The 13,406-nt window shown below is 62.2% G+C and overlaps 4 protein-coding genes across 4 annotated transcripts; 2 read left to right on the forward strand and 2 right to left on the reverse strand.

Annotated features, from left to right (window-relative positions):
• Positions 1 to 81: 81 nt before the first annotated feature.
• On the reverse strand, positions 82 to 2,468 carry CHLRE_13g573250v5 (uncharacterized protein). Its single transcript, XM_001693701.2, has 4 exons — positions 2,213 to 2,468; positions 1,738 to 1,917; positions 1,295 to 1,463; positions 82 to 932 (listed from the first exon to the last, which is right to left on the reverse strand). The coding sequence occupies exons 1-4, from the start codon at positions 2,414 to 2,416 to the stop codon at positions 790 to 792; spliced, it is 696 nt and encodes a 231-aa protein (XP_001693753.1). The 5' UTR covers positions 2,417 to 2,468; the 3' UTR covers positions 82 to 789.
• A 274-nt stretch (positions 2,469 to 2,742) lies between these two features.
• On the reverse strand, positions 2,743 to 5,548 carry CHLRE_13g573300v5 (uncharacterized protein). The gene is made up of 2 exons (XM_043069411.1): positions 4,619 to 5,548; positions 2,743 to 4,156 (listed from the first exon to the last, which is right to left on the reverse strand). The coding sequence occupies exons 1-2, from the start codon at positions 5,411 to 5,413 to the stop codon at positions 3,464 to 3,466; spliced, it is 1,488 nt and encodes a 495-aa protein (XP_042917386.1). The 5' UTR covers positions 5,414 to 5,548; the 3' UTR covers positions 2,743 to 3,463.
• A 147-nt stretch (positions 5,549 to 5,695) lies between these two features.
• CHLRE_13g573351v5 (ribosomal protein S16) lies at positions 5,696 to 10,090 on the forward strand. The gene is made up of 6 exons (XM_001693443.2): positions 5,696 to 5,727; positions 5,840 to 5,863; positions 5,967 to 6,024; positions 6,886 to 7,026; positions 7,868 to 8,012; positions 8,448 to 10,090. Exons 1-6 carry the CDS (start codon positions 5,716 to 5,718, stop codon positions 8,494 to 8,496), a joined length of 429 nt encoding a protein of 142 aa, XP_001693495.1. The 5' UTR covers positions 5,696 to 5,715; the 3' UTR covers positions 8,497 to 10,090.
• Positions 10,091 to 10,197: 107 nt separating this feature from the next.
• CHLRE_13g573400v5 (uncharacterized protein) lies at positions 10,198 to 13,155 on the forward strand. The gene is made up of 5 exons (XM_043069412.1): positions 10,198 to 10,284; positions 10,785 to 10,983; positions 11,130 to 11,302; positions 11,484 to 11,624; positions 11,891 to 13,155. Exons 2-5 carry the CDS (start codon positions 10,794 to 10,796, stop codon positions 12,113 to 12,115), a joined length of 729 nt encoding a protein of 242 aa, XP_042917387.1. The 5' UTR covers positions 10,198 to 10,284; positions 10,785 to 10,793; the 3' UTR covers positions 12,116 to 13,155.
• Positions 13,156 to 13,406: the final 251 nt, after the last annotated feature.

Raw genomic sequence — 13,406 nt, forward strand, 5'->3', positions numbered from 1 at the left:
TGCCCACATAAGCTCTGGCTGTTGTGAAGCGGCAAGGCCTTCCTGCATCATACTAGACACGTAGGAGTGTTGGGGACAGTTGCTTTGCAAGCATTACAAACGCTCGGTCTGCTCTTGACACTCATCCTCGCACCAAAATTGTCTTGCAGTGGGCTTCCCCACGCTCACCCTCTCTCCCAAGCCTGCTCCAACACCTCAGTTCCCGAGTCCCACAAAGGCATACGACCCACATGCTCCTCCATCATCCTCCAACAAGCCCTTACACATCACATGCCACAGCGACGGAGCTCACACGCATGCATAGGCACACGCTTCCGAGTGCCATTTCTGGCAGCGCACTTCGATTGTCAGAACCACTCCTGCACACGCACGCACACGATGCCCCATCCCTTCGCTTCATCCCCAGCACGAGCAGCTGCCCGTAGGCTCCGCGCACGTCACAGGTCTGAAGCGCCCCATCCCGCCAGCCACCCAAGCCGCCAGCGCCTTGCCCTCCTTGCTCCTGCCGCATCGGCTGCACCATCACGGCCGGTGCAGCCCGCACCCGCGCGTGCAGCGACTGCACACCGTGCCGCTGCCGCTCGCGCCAGCAGTCCACGCTCTGCCAGGACCAGCGCCGCCGCCGAACCCGCAGCTCCCGCCAGCTCCCGCGAAGGAAGCCAGCGCCACAACAAGCCGCCTCCCCATGCCCGTCCACCCTTGCCGGCCCCCAAACTCAGACCTCTACGCCATAAGCAGAGCCGCCGCTTAGGAATCGCCGCTGAGCAGTCGCCGCTTAGCAGTCGCCGCTTAGTAGACGGGCAGCGACCAGCGGTCGGCCTTGTCCACCTTGTCGAAGCCGGCGCCCGAGGCGTGGATGCCGCAGCTGTCGCCCATGGACAGCTGGTCGTAGCCGTCGTAGCGCTCCTGGTACTCGCCGTAGTTGCGGCGGGCTGAGGAAAGGGCAGTGAGAAGCGGGAAGGAGCAGAAGGATAGGGAGGAGGGGAGGGTAAGCAGCATGGTCAAGGGCCTGCAAAGGACTGAGTCGGTGAGAGGGGTGATGGAAATTGCCCAGCCAAAGCTCTACTTGCCCTGCCAGAGTGAACACCCAAAAGTGTGCGATGGTATGCCCCATCAACTGCTTCACTGCTTCAGCCGTGCCTGCTTCTTGCGGCCGACTGCGAGGCCCTTCGTCAGATGCACCCATCCGACCATTCAACACCCCCGACATTTGCCCCGACGCCTGCCCCCACACATTCCGCCCACTGCACCCTGCAGCAACCGCCAGCCCAACCCGCCAGCCCCTCTGACTCACCGAACTTGTTGTCGAAGATGCGGAACCAGGCGTTGTAGCCGCCGCGCACGAAGCACAGGTTCTCGTAGCCCGCATCCTCCAGCGCCTCCAGCGCGTCGATGGAGTAGGCCTTGCCGTTGGAGCAGCCCACCATGAGCTTGGTGTCCTTCTTGGGGAAGCGCTTCTCGACCTGGTCGGCATTCGAGGATGGGAGACATTTGGGATGGACGGAGGCAGGGATGCGCGGTTGAGTTTCAGTGGCGCGTGTCTTTGCTCAATGCGACAGGGCGGCGGGGTTTGTAAGCGGTCATTCTGCAAGGGGTCGTAGGGGGCGTAGACGACATGCGCTTGCGTGACCACGGAGCGTCGCCGACGCACCGGGAGAGGCTCGCCCTCACCCCGCACCTGTGTTACACACCACACTCGCGTAGGAACACACAACCCTTCACCCAATACAAGCCCACCTGCTTAACGAAGTCGGGGTTGGGGGTCTTCTTCATGTCGCGCTCCTGAGTCTCCGGGTTGTAGACACGCTTCAGGTGCACGAAGGGCACGTTCACGCTGCCCTTCACCTTGCCGACCTCCTCGTTCTCCAGCTCCGAGCGCACGTCCAGCCAGGTATAACCACCGTTGGAGAAAAGGCACTGCAGGCCAAACAATAAGCAGCCAAGAAAGCGAGCTGAACGCAAATGGCATCTGGAACTTGACCCTAACGTCTGAGGTTTCACGATTTGTTATGCCGATCATTAGTATGTCTAACGCTATACACCAGCGTGCTGCCCTGGCAAGCAAACGAGCCCTTCGGCAAGGGCCTTATCCTTGCAGGTGAGCCACCGCGCGGTCGCCGTCCCCCTCGCAGCCCCGCCAACAGCACTGCATGATCACAGTACCTATAAACTACCATCTAAAGGCATAGGGAACACACCCGCCAGAGCCTACCCGAGCCTCCTCCACAGTAGCAATGCCCTTGTCAGGGAAGGCCTCCAGGGTCTCCTTAATGAACTCCGGGTCAGGCCACTGGTTGACCTTCGCAAAGACAGCCACCTGGCGAGCGGTGGCCACCGGCATACGCACGGGCGCGAACGCGGACCGCGAAGCAGGCTTCACAGCCCGGAAAGGGGCGGGGGCACGCAGGCTCTGCATTTGTATTTGCTTGACTTATTGTAGCACCTAAAGTGCAAGAAAAAGTAAACGGAACAGCGCCTGGGCGCTCTTATCAATCAGTTGCCCATGCAACTTTCTAGACACGGCCATGCGGCACGCGCACCATCCGTTCTGGTGCCGGCCCCACCGCCCCACGGCGGGACCCGAGGCTCACACGTTATCTGCACGTTTCCCCTGTCACGCCGCGGCTTTTTTTACTGCGAGGCCTCCATGGCTAGCTGGTTTTCAACACGGCGTGTTTGGCGCGTGTTGTGTCCAGACTCCAGGCGGCAGACCTGCTTCACCTGTGGCAGCTTGCCATGCCAACCCAGTTGCGCAGTTGATCCAGTATGCATTGGCGTATTCTGCACGTGCTATTGTGCTAGGTGCCCTGCCGTACCGGTACCGTGTCGTCACGCCATGGCCAAACATCTTCCATTGAAGACCAGACGATGAGCCGATGACCCAATCTTTCACACCCAACCATTGCGGCTGGCCGCCGTCTTTGTCTAATAATAGGGCGGAATCTGGAGAAATGTCCTGAACTTGACATACCGTAGCTTAAGTTGACATTACATGCCAAGGCGCATGATAGGGCACACACTGTGCTGGTGGCCATCGATCCATTCGCCTAGCAGTAGCCTGACAAATGCGGGGAGAACACCGGTACGGGTCTCCTTGCGGCACTCACTATCGCAGACACCGCCGTACAGCAATCCCATACTTGCTTAGCCTGGCAGGCTGGCACCCAAACGGCAGGATGCGAGTCACATTATTAAGTGTGCGTGCCTGTAAACTGTGTACGACCTAATCTCCCCATATAGACGTTCCAAGCCCAACCCGGGTTGAACACGCAAATGTACATCATGGCCACACAACCAATTTCACACGACGCTGGCCGCATGACATCAAAGCACGGTCCCAGTAGACTGACCCAGCCAATGCTCTCCCATGCTCTCATTACGGAAATTCGCCAACCTGCCTTAACCAGTCCCCATCGCACTCCCACACTCTCATTGCGCTGCGAGCTGCGCTCGGTGTCACTATTCAAGCGGCCTCTCTCCGTCGGCGTCGGAAGAAGGCTCGCATCACGTCCGCGCACTCCTCAGCCAGACAGCCACCCTCCACCACAATGCTGTCGTGGAAGGGGTGTGGCGGCGGCGGCGGCGCCTCCGGCAGCACAGAAGCAGAAGCCGCTGCTGCCCAAGCAGGGGCCCCTGCAGCTGAGGCCCTCTCGCAGGCGCCTGCTGAAGCAACGCTAGGTGCAGCCTTCGGCCCTGCATCGGCTCCGGTATTCACAGCTGCCTCCACATCTCGTGATGCAGGCGTATGGCTGTCGGCACATCGACGGTGCGGCCTGGTGTGCCTGGTGTGGAGGCTAGCCGCAGCTGCTCTGGAGGATAGCCATGATTCCCGCCCCCAAGCCTCCGGCTCGGGCCCCTGCCCTGCCGCGCGCCCTGCAACCATCCCCGGCTCTGCCTCAGGCGCCATTCCGTTCCCCAGTCCCTGCCCCGCCGACAGCCCATGCTCCACATCCGCAGCTCCGCACCGGTGACCCGCCTGCTGCATCGCCGCCGCCTGCCCCACTCGTTGCTGCTGCTGCTGCTGCTGCTGCTGCTGCTGACCCGCCTGCCGCCCAGCCACCGCTGCCGGCGCCGCCTGTGGGAACAGCTGCACCCAGCTGCCGTCGGCGCCCAGCCGCGGCTGCCGAGCACCGTACACAACCCGCCCCACGCGCGCCTGCGGCAAGCAGTGACAAGCCGGCAAATCAGACCGCATACAGCAAGGCAACTACAAAGGTACCATCACTTCCCGTACATATGTAACAATGTTATACGCAGGCAGCAGGTGGCCCGCCTCCCTTGTCGCCTCCCATTCGACCTCCCACCTCTCACTTCCCGACCTTCCGCCTCCCACTTGCCCATCTCCTTCCCATGTAGATCCATCTCAGGACTGCTCTCCGTTGCTCCGCTGCCTCATGGGATGATGGGAACAACCCACCTCTGCACCTCTGACCTGCGAGTTCCGGCCTCCGGACTCACACCTCCTCCGCTTCCCCGCCTCTACCGCTTCCCCAGCCTCTCCAACTTTCCCCACGTCCCATCTCCCCACTTCTCCCGGCCTCTCCCCACCTTTCCCCACCTCTCCTCGCCTTTCCCCGCTCTTCCCACCCCTCTCCCCACCCCTTTCCCCTCCCCACACCTGCATCAGCGCGCCGGCGCACATGGGGCACGGCTCCAGCGTCACGTACAGGGTGGTGCCCAGCAGCCGCCAGGCCCGGCTCCGAGCCGCGCCCGCCGCCAGGCACAGCATCTCGGCGTGCGCCAGCGGGCTGCGCAGCCTGTGCACTCGGTTGTGGCCGGCCGCCAGGACTGTGGCGCCGTCGGCGGCGACAAGAACGGCGCCCACAGGGACCTCGTCCGCGGCGGCGGCGCGGCGCGCCTGCTGCAGCGCCAGACGCATGAAATGGAGGTCGGAATCCGTGAAGGAGGAGGAGGAGGAGTGAGAGGAGGGCGAGGGGGCCGGCGAGGGGAAGGGGGAGGCCTGGTGGCGCTGCTCCTCCAGCTCTATGTCGGACTCGGCGGAGTCCGCGGCCACGTCCACGTCGCTGGCGGCCCGACGTGCCCTTGCTGATTGTGATGTCGTTGAAGTTTGCGGGAGCGCGCTATGGGAGGCGGAAGGGGAGTAGGCTTCAGTGAGCTCGCCAGACGAGGGGCCGGCCGGGTCCACGGCAGAGCTGTAGTCCAGCAGCAGGATGCGCCCCGTCTCGTTCTGCGTTTGGGCAGCGGGGCTTTGCAGCACGCTTGCAGCCACCGCGGATGAGAGACGTCGTCTCTGAGGATTCTGCAGCGGTATGCTGAACTGTCGCAGGTGCTCTGGTGCATCCGAGGCAGGAGTCCCCGCCGCGGTGCCGCGCGCGACCGAGCAACGCACTGGCAGCCGAGAGGCCGGGGTCGGGGCCGCCGCCCAGTTCCGTTCTAGAAATGCAAACGCCATGTAGTTTACATCACTCTTCAGGAGGAACTGGTCCGCACGCGTAACCCCGGCGCGTCTGCGCAGCGGGCAAAGTTTGCAATTCTCGGAGGCTATGGACCGAAGGGACCCTTCAAAACGGCTAAGCTTGTCATAGATAGGCAGCTGCACATATAATAGCTTGCATTATCAGTCCTTCGGGAAGGAGGGCTCGGCAGGAAAAGCCATGGGGCCCCATTCCACTCGGGTAGCGAGCGGGGGGCTACACCTCGCGCTGGCGACCAGGAAAATTCCTCTTCCGCATTGCGAAAAGAAAGGCTGCCAAAATGGCGACCCAGGTAGGCATAAGGAGCAGCGACGGGCGGGGCAGTGCCGCCAAAACACATGCTGACGGCTTGTGCCCTTCTGCCCATACCCCGTGCCTACGCTGCTCTGGCATGGATGCAACAGTCGGTGCAGACTTTCGGCCGCAAGGTGAGGCGGGCCTTGGGTTGCGATGGCTCCTTGCGGCGGCCGGGCATAATGTCACGGGGAACAGCGCTGAACGCTCGCCTTGTGCTGGTTTATGCCATTGCAGAAGACCGCCGTCGCGGTGGCCTACTGCAAGCAGGGCAGCGGCCTCATTAAGCTGAATGGTGAGTGCAAAGCCGGTGGATCGCTCAACAATGGCCAGGACTGGCGCAGCCGAAGGACAAAGGCTCTAGCAAGAGCCCAGGGTACATCACAGTAGCAGCGCGGGCTCTACCAGGGCGGCGGGCGAGGCTGGGCGGCGGATGCTGCGGCGCAGCAGTCAGACGTATATGGAGCGGCCTGAAGGAGTCTTTACACAAACAGGAAGCGGGGTGGAATCAAATGTGCTGGCTCGGGAGCGCTGGGCCGGCCATCGGCTGCGACAGAGCCTTCGCGTCCTGCGAGCTCGCAGCCGAATAACTGATCAGGCATGCTGCTGGCGTGTTACACGCCGAAACAGTTATGGCTCCTGGGCGGCAGCCGTCGGCTCATGGCGCAGAACACGGGGAAGCACTGTGCCGCACTGGCGGACACAGCCTCCGGAGCTGTACCACAGCGAATGCTCTGGCGCGCGGGCAGCAGCGCCATATGTGGAGTTGCTGGAGGGACGCAGCATGCGTCAGAGTGGGGGCAGGAGGCTGGAGGCGCGCAGTGCGCAGGAGACTGCTGGGCGGGGGCGGGGTTGCGCCCTCGCTGCACGGGGTGCAGCGGCGCTTACAGGCCGTCAGCACAGACGCCCGGCCCCGCAGCAGCGAGCCTGGTGGCAGCAGCGCCAAACAGTTCAGCCCACAGGACGGTTGTCCTCCTCCCAGTCCAGCCCAGCTCTGCCCAGCCTGGTGGCTCAACGGCTCACAGCGCCCCAGCGCGTTGCACAGCCTGTACGCGGCATACCAAAGCCCTTACCACTCCGTATCCAGCTTTCTCCCTTCCTCTGACGCCCGCGCACCTGCCTTTGACGTCCCAATATTACGCATCTCCAACCACAGGCCAGCCCCTGGAGCTGGTGAAGCCCGAGGCTCTGCGCTTCAAGGTGTTTGAGCCCATCCTGGTGATTGGCCGCGCCAAGGTGAAGAACCTGGACATCCGCCTGCGCGTCAAGGGCGGCGGCCACGTGTCGCAGATCTACGGTGCGTGGAAGTTCGACATGTGAAGGAAGTGGGAGGGAGGGGTTGGGGGTGTGACGTGGGACATGCCGGGCGGAATGGCTATGGGGGAATTGCATGGCTACGGGTATCGATTACGATGCCCCCCGCCCGGCCGCGGCAACCTCGTGCGAGCGCTGCTGAGCACCAAACTGGCGAAGCGTGGGCCTGAGCAGCGACGAGGTCAGAGCGGCGAGGCGGCGCGGCTTGGCGGCCGGTGGAGCAGCAGCTGGAGCTGGAGAAAAGTGCAGTGAGCAGCGCGGTGACTGCGGGAGTAGCAGGCTTGGGCCGGGGGAGCGGACGTATGCGCAGCAGCTTAGCCCATGCAAATGGCGCGTCATGGCGCAGTACCGTAGCTAGCAGCAGCTACAGAGGCTCTGCGGGCGAAGGATTGTGAGCATATTATGGCAAGCCGCAAACGTGGCCGCGGGGCCGCATGTTGCCGCCGCCGTTGGTTACCGGGAACCGCGTGGCGCAACGTGTCGACGCCACGGGGGGGCGGCGGCGGCGAGTACCAGGGATCATTGCAGCAGAGGGCGGCATATCATCGGGATGTGCCGCAACGATTCGAGTGGCGGGGCGCCTGCGGGGCGTGGGCGCCGGGAGCAGCTCTGCAGCAGCTCGCCCGGAACGCAAGCATTTGTGGCACCCAGTCACGCAAATGACTGCAGCTCAGAGCAGCATGGGAGCTTGCGTTGGAGGAGCCGCGGCGGCCTGGCTCCTGGCCACCGGACCCTAACCCATAGCACGCGGAAACACATCCCTCGCATCTCATCCGCATTCTAAACCTCTCTTTCATATGCCTTCCTGCTTTTTAACCCCACAGCTCTGCGCCAGGCCATCGCCAAGGCCGTGGTTGCCTTCTACCAGAAGTACGTGGACGAGCAGAGCAAGCAGCAGATCAAGGACGCGCTCCTGCAGTTCGACAGGACGCTGCTGGTGGCTGACCCCCGCCGCTGCGAGCCCAAGAAGTGGGTGCTCTGGGACGACGTGGGGGGGCTTGGGGCGCTAGGGAGGGGCTGCTGGGGGGTTGGAGGTCGGGCGAAAACGAATGTGCCGATGGGTCGGGCTCCAAGTGGTTGCGCTGGAGCTTTGTGCCGGGACGCCGCGAATGCTGGGGAGGCGGGTTTGGGAAAGCTTTTGCAAAGAACGAGCGATGAGTGACGCCCAAAGCATTGAATGGCGGGAGGGATGCGTGGTAAATGGTGGGGGATGCAATGACGCAACGAGCTTCTTGCTAAAACACAAGCCCAGGGAGTTCTTTAGGGTCAGCAAAGACATTGCTCTTGACACGGGTCGCATCCCGGGTCCCGCACACGGCGTCCCGCAAGCTTTCCTTTCAACGCCGCACACCTGACCACGTGGCTGACCGGCTATTCTCCTCGTGTATTTCCTTACGCCCACAGGTTCGGTGGTCGCGGTGCCCGCGCCCGCTTCCAGAAGTCGTACCGTTAAGCGGTACGACCGCATGCCACGTGGCAACTGCCGCCGTCGGGGGCGTGGGTCTGGGCGGCGCAGCGGTGCGTGGCTCGCCCCAGCTGGTTCCTCAGCCGGGGCGCTTTCGGAGGTGTCGTCGTGGTGTTGTCGTGGCTGGCGCGCCGGCCGCCGGGCGTCGGTGGCGACGGCGGCGGCTAGTCGCTGGCGGCGCGCGGGGTGGCGCAGTCGTGGGCCCGCTTCGCAGCGGCTGGCGGCTGCGGCGGCGGCGCGCGCGGCCCGCGGGGTACGGCGGGCGCCGGCGGTCGCCTGAGCCAGTGCGGCGTAGGGCGACGGCTCGGCTCGGCGCGTGTGCTTGGCGAGCCGGCCGGGGAGGGAGAGGTTTAACGCGTCTGGACGAACCGCCGTCTAGTCCAGGTGTAACTCACTGGTGAAATAGCGTCAAGTGCCGCTGCAGCTTGTGGGTGCGAGTCCACCAGAGTGACCTATGCCTCGAGCAGCTCTCCTCGACCGCGCTCAGCGTTCGTCGCATTTTGCTGCACTTCCACGACACAGTTGCGCAGACCTGCGGCACCGACAGCAAAAGGTGCGGCTGTCTAGCATGGAAGCCAGCAGCGCATTACGCCAGGGGGACCACGGGTTTCCCCCTACTTGGTCTCCTGCTCAGCGGCGGTGCTAGGCGTTCCGTAGTGACTGTGTCAAGGAAAGCCGGCGGTGCGGAGAGCTGCATGGAGCCGGACGCACCGTGTGTCATGTATGGGTGGCGGCACCGAAGTGGTTTAGACGGCATACATACTACGGTACTGTACTAGCCCAGGGTCGAACACACAAAACACGATGATGACTCCCCGGGCGTGCATAGTGACAGGCATGCGTGGCGTTGACAGCAACTGGTGTGTGTGGTTACATTCGACAGCCAGTGTCCCTACCCTGCCGTTGCAAATTGTTTGCCATCTGCTGGGGTCTGAGCGTCAGCTGCAACCCTACGGGACCCCTGAACCTGCCTAAACAATGTCCCATCGCACAGCCAGTGTACCTGAAGCGCACGAGCCGCGCACAAAGACACCCACTTGATCAAACGTTTCTCCCCCACAATGCGGCGCATGAACACAGTCATGGCATCCGATGGAGCATTGAGGCCACCTCTGGAAGTCTTTTGTAGTGTAGGTTGGCAGCACTGGGGCAGCAGGACACAATGGTGGGGCACACCACCCAGGGGACAGGCGCTACCGCTTCTGAGGGTGCACGCGAGGGGTTACTGGATGCCCAGCCACCAGGATAACTGCGTCTCTACCTCAAACGCCCGTCAGTATGTAAAGTCAGCACCTAGCTCGTTGCAATAGCACCTAGCTTGTGGCAGTAGCCTCGGGACAGAGACGAACGCCAGACATGTCGGCGCCAGACATGTCCACTCGCGAGCGCGTTTGTTCGCTCATCTATACCAAGCAAGTGATTCGCTTTCAGTAGGGAGCATTTAACCTTCAGAAACGATACCTTTTCAAAAAGCTTCCGAAGAAAGCTCACCGGGCCCCCGGAATGGTATGAATGAACCTGTATGCCCACCGTGCATGATTAGCTCTGCAGTGAGCTCTGCTTTGTATATGATACTATTGAAGAAACGACCAACGACGTGAACTAAGCGATTTGCCGTACGAGAGATCGACCTGTCCCCTCGCCCATATCTTGCGTGAACACGATTTCCTGTGTATTACCGTCATTTGTGAAATAATTACCTCTCGCCTGCCACTTTAGCCCCAGAGCACAGTGCTCTCACAACACCCCTTGCACAGTCCCGACACTTCCACAAAGGTGAGCTTGGACGTGGCGGTGCCGTCGCTTTGGACCGGAAGAATATGTAGCAGCAGCATGGGCGAGGTCGACGATGGCCGTGCGCAACTTTCCTTTCCCGAGCCGACCGGCATTTGACTTGCATGGCCGTCGCCTTGTCGCTGTGCGTGTGCTCGCTCTGATCCTAGCGGATCCTCCAACCGCACAGCCAGTGTCGACATAATGTAGCTGCCTAGCGGTGTAGGATCTTGTGTCGCGGCCCCGCGGGAAAACGATTCCGATACTCCGGCCTCCGGGTGCTTGCTGAGACACCTGGATCAGCATTGCCGTTATGTTTGACGCCTTCAACATTGAAGGTCATGCCGTCTGCCGCGTGAATAGTTAGAAAGCACGCTTGCCTTTCTGCTGGAAGGCCATGCCGCCGCGACCGCTTCCGCCGGCTTCTCTTTGCGCCAGTGCCGTGCCTGTTTCACAACGCCGAGCCTTTCTGAATGGCCATGCGCTGCCCCCGTTCTACGCAGACAAGAAGGATGCTGGCCGCGAAGACCTGCCCCGCCCTGCCCGCGCGCGCTGCTCGCGCCAGCGCCCGCGTCGGCCTGCGCCCCGCTTCGGGCGTGTCGTCGCGCCGCGTGGCCACCAAGGCTATTGAGGACACCAACCTGTTCGTCAACATTCTGGGCAGTGGCCTGGCCGGCGCTGCCGTCGCGGCCGTGACCACCTGTGAGTTACCGGTATGAAGCCACGGCACAACCTTCGCCCTTGGTTCGCGGCTGCACACCGCACGTATGGCCCACAGCCCTCCCGCGCCCCTCACTGCCTCTCCCCAACTAACCACCTCCTGCTCACTGCTCCGCGCCGCGCCACAGTCACCTCTGAGAACAAGGACAAGGAGATTGAGCGCATCCAGACGGTGGAGGGCGCGCTGCCCATCGGCGCTGCCATCGCCGCTGACGCCATCGTTCACTCCATCCCCGGCCTGAACGTGCTGTTCAGCCTGCTGCTGGAGCCCACTGGCGCCGCCGCCGGCGTGGCGTACATGGTGGGTCGACGGGTCGGGTTGACGCATGACAGCTTCGACGCTAACCGTCATTCATCATCACAGCTGCGGCAGGCATCAGTCCTAGGCCAGCCGCTTGCAGTGTGCGACGCATTCTGCGACGCGCGTCCGCCCCATTGCCCACCCCGCTAATCCTCCACCTCGCTCCTGCTCCTCCACGCAGATGACCCTGATCCTGTCTGCCCCCTCGGTGGACCCCAACACCCTGGCGCCGGAGGGCACCGTGCTCAACGCCAAGAAGGCCTCTGACAGCCGCGCCGCCATCCGCGTGCCCTTCACCCGCATCATCCCCACCGCCCTCAAGGTGGGCCACGGGTGAACAGGCGCAGAACGCAGCATGCAATATTAGAAAATATCCAGGCGTTAAGAAAGTCGCATCATGCGTTGGGGGACTAAAGAGATTGCGTGTCAGAGCTGTCCAGAGCGGGCGCTCACAGCTAAAGACAGCAACCCGCAATCACCTGACACACCAGCCATGCCGATGCACCCTTCCTGCTCTGCCGCTCTGTCGGCTCACACTACCGCCACCTGTGCTGTTTCGCCCCTGCTTCCCTCTTCCCTGTTCTTCAGGTCGTGGACACCACCAACGACGCCTCGAGCGGCGCCGGCTGGACCATTGGCGAGAACGGCCTGCCCAAGCTGCCCATCAACTCGGTGCTCATCGTGCTGGGCGTGGGCGGCGTGATCCTGGAGGCGGCGGCGCACGCCCCCGTGCTGAGCTTCTTCCTGCCCCGCGTGCTGAGCGTGGCGGCGTGCTACGCCGGCGTTGGCTACTTCCTGGACAAGCGCGAGTAAATCATGTATTCGCGTTTGCCGTTTGGTGAGCCAGACGAATCCGGGACTTTGCGGAAGTTCTTGTAGGGCATTGGGCGCTGCGGACGGCTCGCCTGGCAGACGTCGCTGTGCGATTGTGTGCGGGCCTGGTGTGTGTGCTTGATCCAAATTTTCAGGCGCTCTGCAGCGGTGCGAGTGCGCCCGCTGCATGTGACGCATGTCAGCGGAAGCACGAGGGACTTGCAAGGTATCGGGCGGCTCGGCAGCAACAGAAGCGGAATGGTTTGGAGACGGCTGCTGTGTCATGTGCATGCGCATCCTTGCTTAACGCTGAGGTATGTGTAGCAAAGCTATGTTGCGAGCGGTGAGAACAAACTGCAATCACGGCTGCGAGAGAGCTCCGCACTGACACACGCGCACGTCATGTCGGGGGTGACGGGGTTGAGGTGCGCGATCGAGTTCACCAATCTGAGCGAGTGCATAATGCCCGGACCTGTGTGGGCAAACTGCTAGTATTGGAAGTCGTCTGAGATGGAGCATTAGGGCGAATAGGTTGTTGTGCATTACCGATACGTGAGAGGTGGGATCTAGCAGTTGCATTATTGTGCTTTGCTTGCACGCTGCTGCGGGGACGGCAGTATCCCGCGCTTGGGAACGCCGTGACAGGGTTTCCTTGACCCTCAGGAGTTTAGATAATAACAAGCGGATATGGAGGCTGTGCGGATGGTTGACTGCGTGTCGTGCGCGAACTGGCAGGAGCTTGCGGGGCCGTACGCCGGCGCCCAAGCCTGAGCTGCAATGGCACGTGTGTGATCCGGCTACCATGTCTGCGTGCTGGATGGGTCCGCCATGACGCCTGGCTATGCACATGGGGCCCTCAGACTGACCCTCGAATAAGCGATACGCCGCATACATGGCTAGGAGCCGCATGCAGCTACTTTAAATTGAACTGGGATTATGATGCTTTACGGACACTCACCTCGTCAACCCTTTATTCTTTGTGTGAGCGCGCCGCATGGCCCCACCGTATGCGCGCGCTGCCTGTGTAATGGACAAATGGTACAAAGCCCATAGCCTTGCCTACCCACCCACCTGAAAGTCAATCGGCATCTCCAGCAAGGTTCTCTGCCAGTTGCTACAGACAGCATTGTGGCTCTGTGAATGCAACATTAGAAGGGACAGTCCGACTATCACAGGTGCACCGCACCCTCGCCCTGATGGACCTCCTCCGGCCCAAAGGAAAACAGCTCTCCCCCTCGTTGGCTGCCGACCGTCGCAACACTGCATTAGGCTCCGCACGAAGCGTATCTTA

The sequence above is a fragment of the Chlamydomonas reinhardtii genome, chromosome 13 (genome assembly GCF_000002595.2).
Source record: "Chlamydomonas reinhardtii strain CC-503 cw92 mt+ chromosome 13, whole genome shotgun sequence".
In the NCBI taxonomy this organism is placed as follows: domain Eukaryota; kingdom Viridiplantae; phylum Chlorophyta; class Chlorophyceae; order Chlamydomonadales; family Chlamydomonadaceae; genus Chlamydomonas; species Chlamydomonas reinhardtii.

What these genes read in the sequence shown, in the direction of transcription:
- CHLRE_13g573250v5 (XM_001693701.2), bottom strand. Translation starts at nt 2,416, where the DNA reads ATGCAGAGCCTGCGTGCCCCCGCCCCTTTCCGGGCTGTGAAGCCTGCT. An exon ending in ACCCCGACTTCGTTAAGCAG is followed by an intron (nt 1,464 to 1,737) that starts GTGGGCTTGTAT and finishes AATGCCGACCAG; the next exon opens with GTCGAGAAGCGCTTCCCCAA. An exon ending in CATCTTCGACAACAAGTTCG is followed by an intron (nt 933 to 1,294) that starts GTGAGTCAGAGG and finishes CCCTTTCCTCAG; the next exon opens with CCCGCCGCAACTACGGCGAG.
- CHLRE_13g573300v5 (XM_043069411.1), bottom strand. Translation starts at nt 5,413, where the DNA reads ATGGCGTTTGCATTTCTAGAACGGAACTGGGCGGCGGCCCCGACCCCG. An exon ending in GCGCCGGCGCGCTGATGCAG is followed by an intron (nt 4,157 to 4,618) that starts GTGTGGGGAGGG and finishes TGCTTGCCGCAG; the next exon opens with GCGCGCGTGGGGCGGGTTGT.
- CHLRE_13g573351v5 (XM_001693443.2), top strand. An exon ending in CGGCCTCATTAAGCTGAATG is followed by an intron (nt 6,025 to 6,885) that starts GTGAGTGCAAAG and finishes CTCCAACCACAG; the next exon opens with GCCAGCCCCTGGAGCTGGTG. An exon ending in CCACGTGTCGCAGATCTACG is followed by an intron (nt 7,027 to 7,867) that starts GTGCGTGGAAGT and finishes TTAACCCCACAG; the next exon opens with CTCTGCGCCAGGCCATCGCC.
- CHLRE_13g573400v5 (XM_043069412.1), top strand. Translation starts at nt 10,794, where the DNA reads ATGCTGGCCGCGAAGACCTGCCCCGCCCTGCCCGCGCGCGCTGCTCGC. An exon ending in CGTCGCGGCCGTGACCACCT is followed by an intron (nt 10,984 to 11,129) that starts GTGAGTTACCGG and finishes GCCGCGCCACAG; the next exon opens with TCACCTCTGAGAACAAGGAC. An exon ending in CCGCCGGCGTGGCGTACATG is followed by an intron (nt 11,303 to 11,483) that starts GTGGGTCGACGG and finishes TCCTCCACGCAG; the next exon opens with ATGACCCTGATCCTGTCTGC.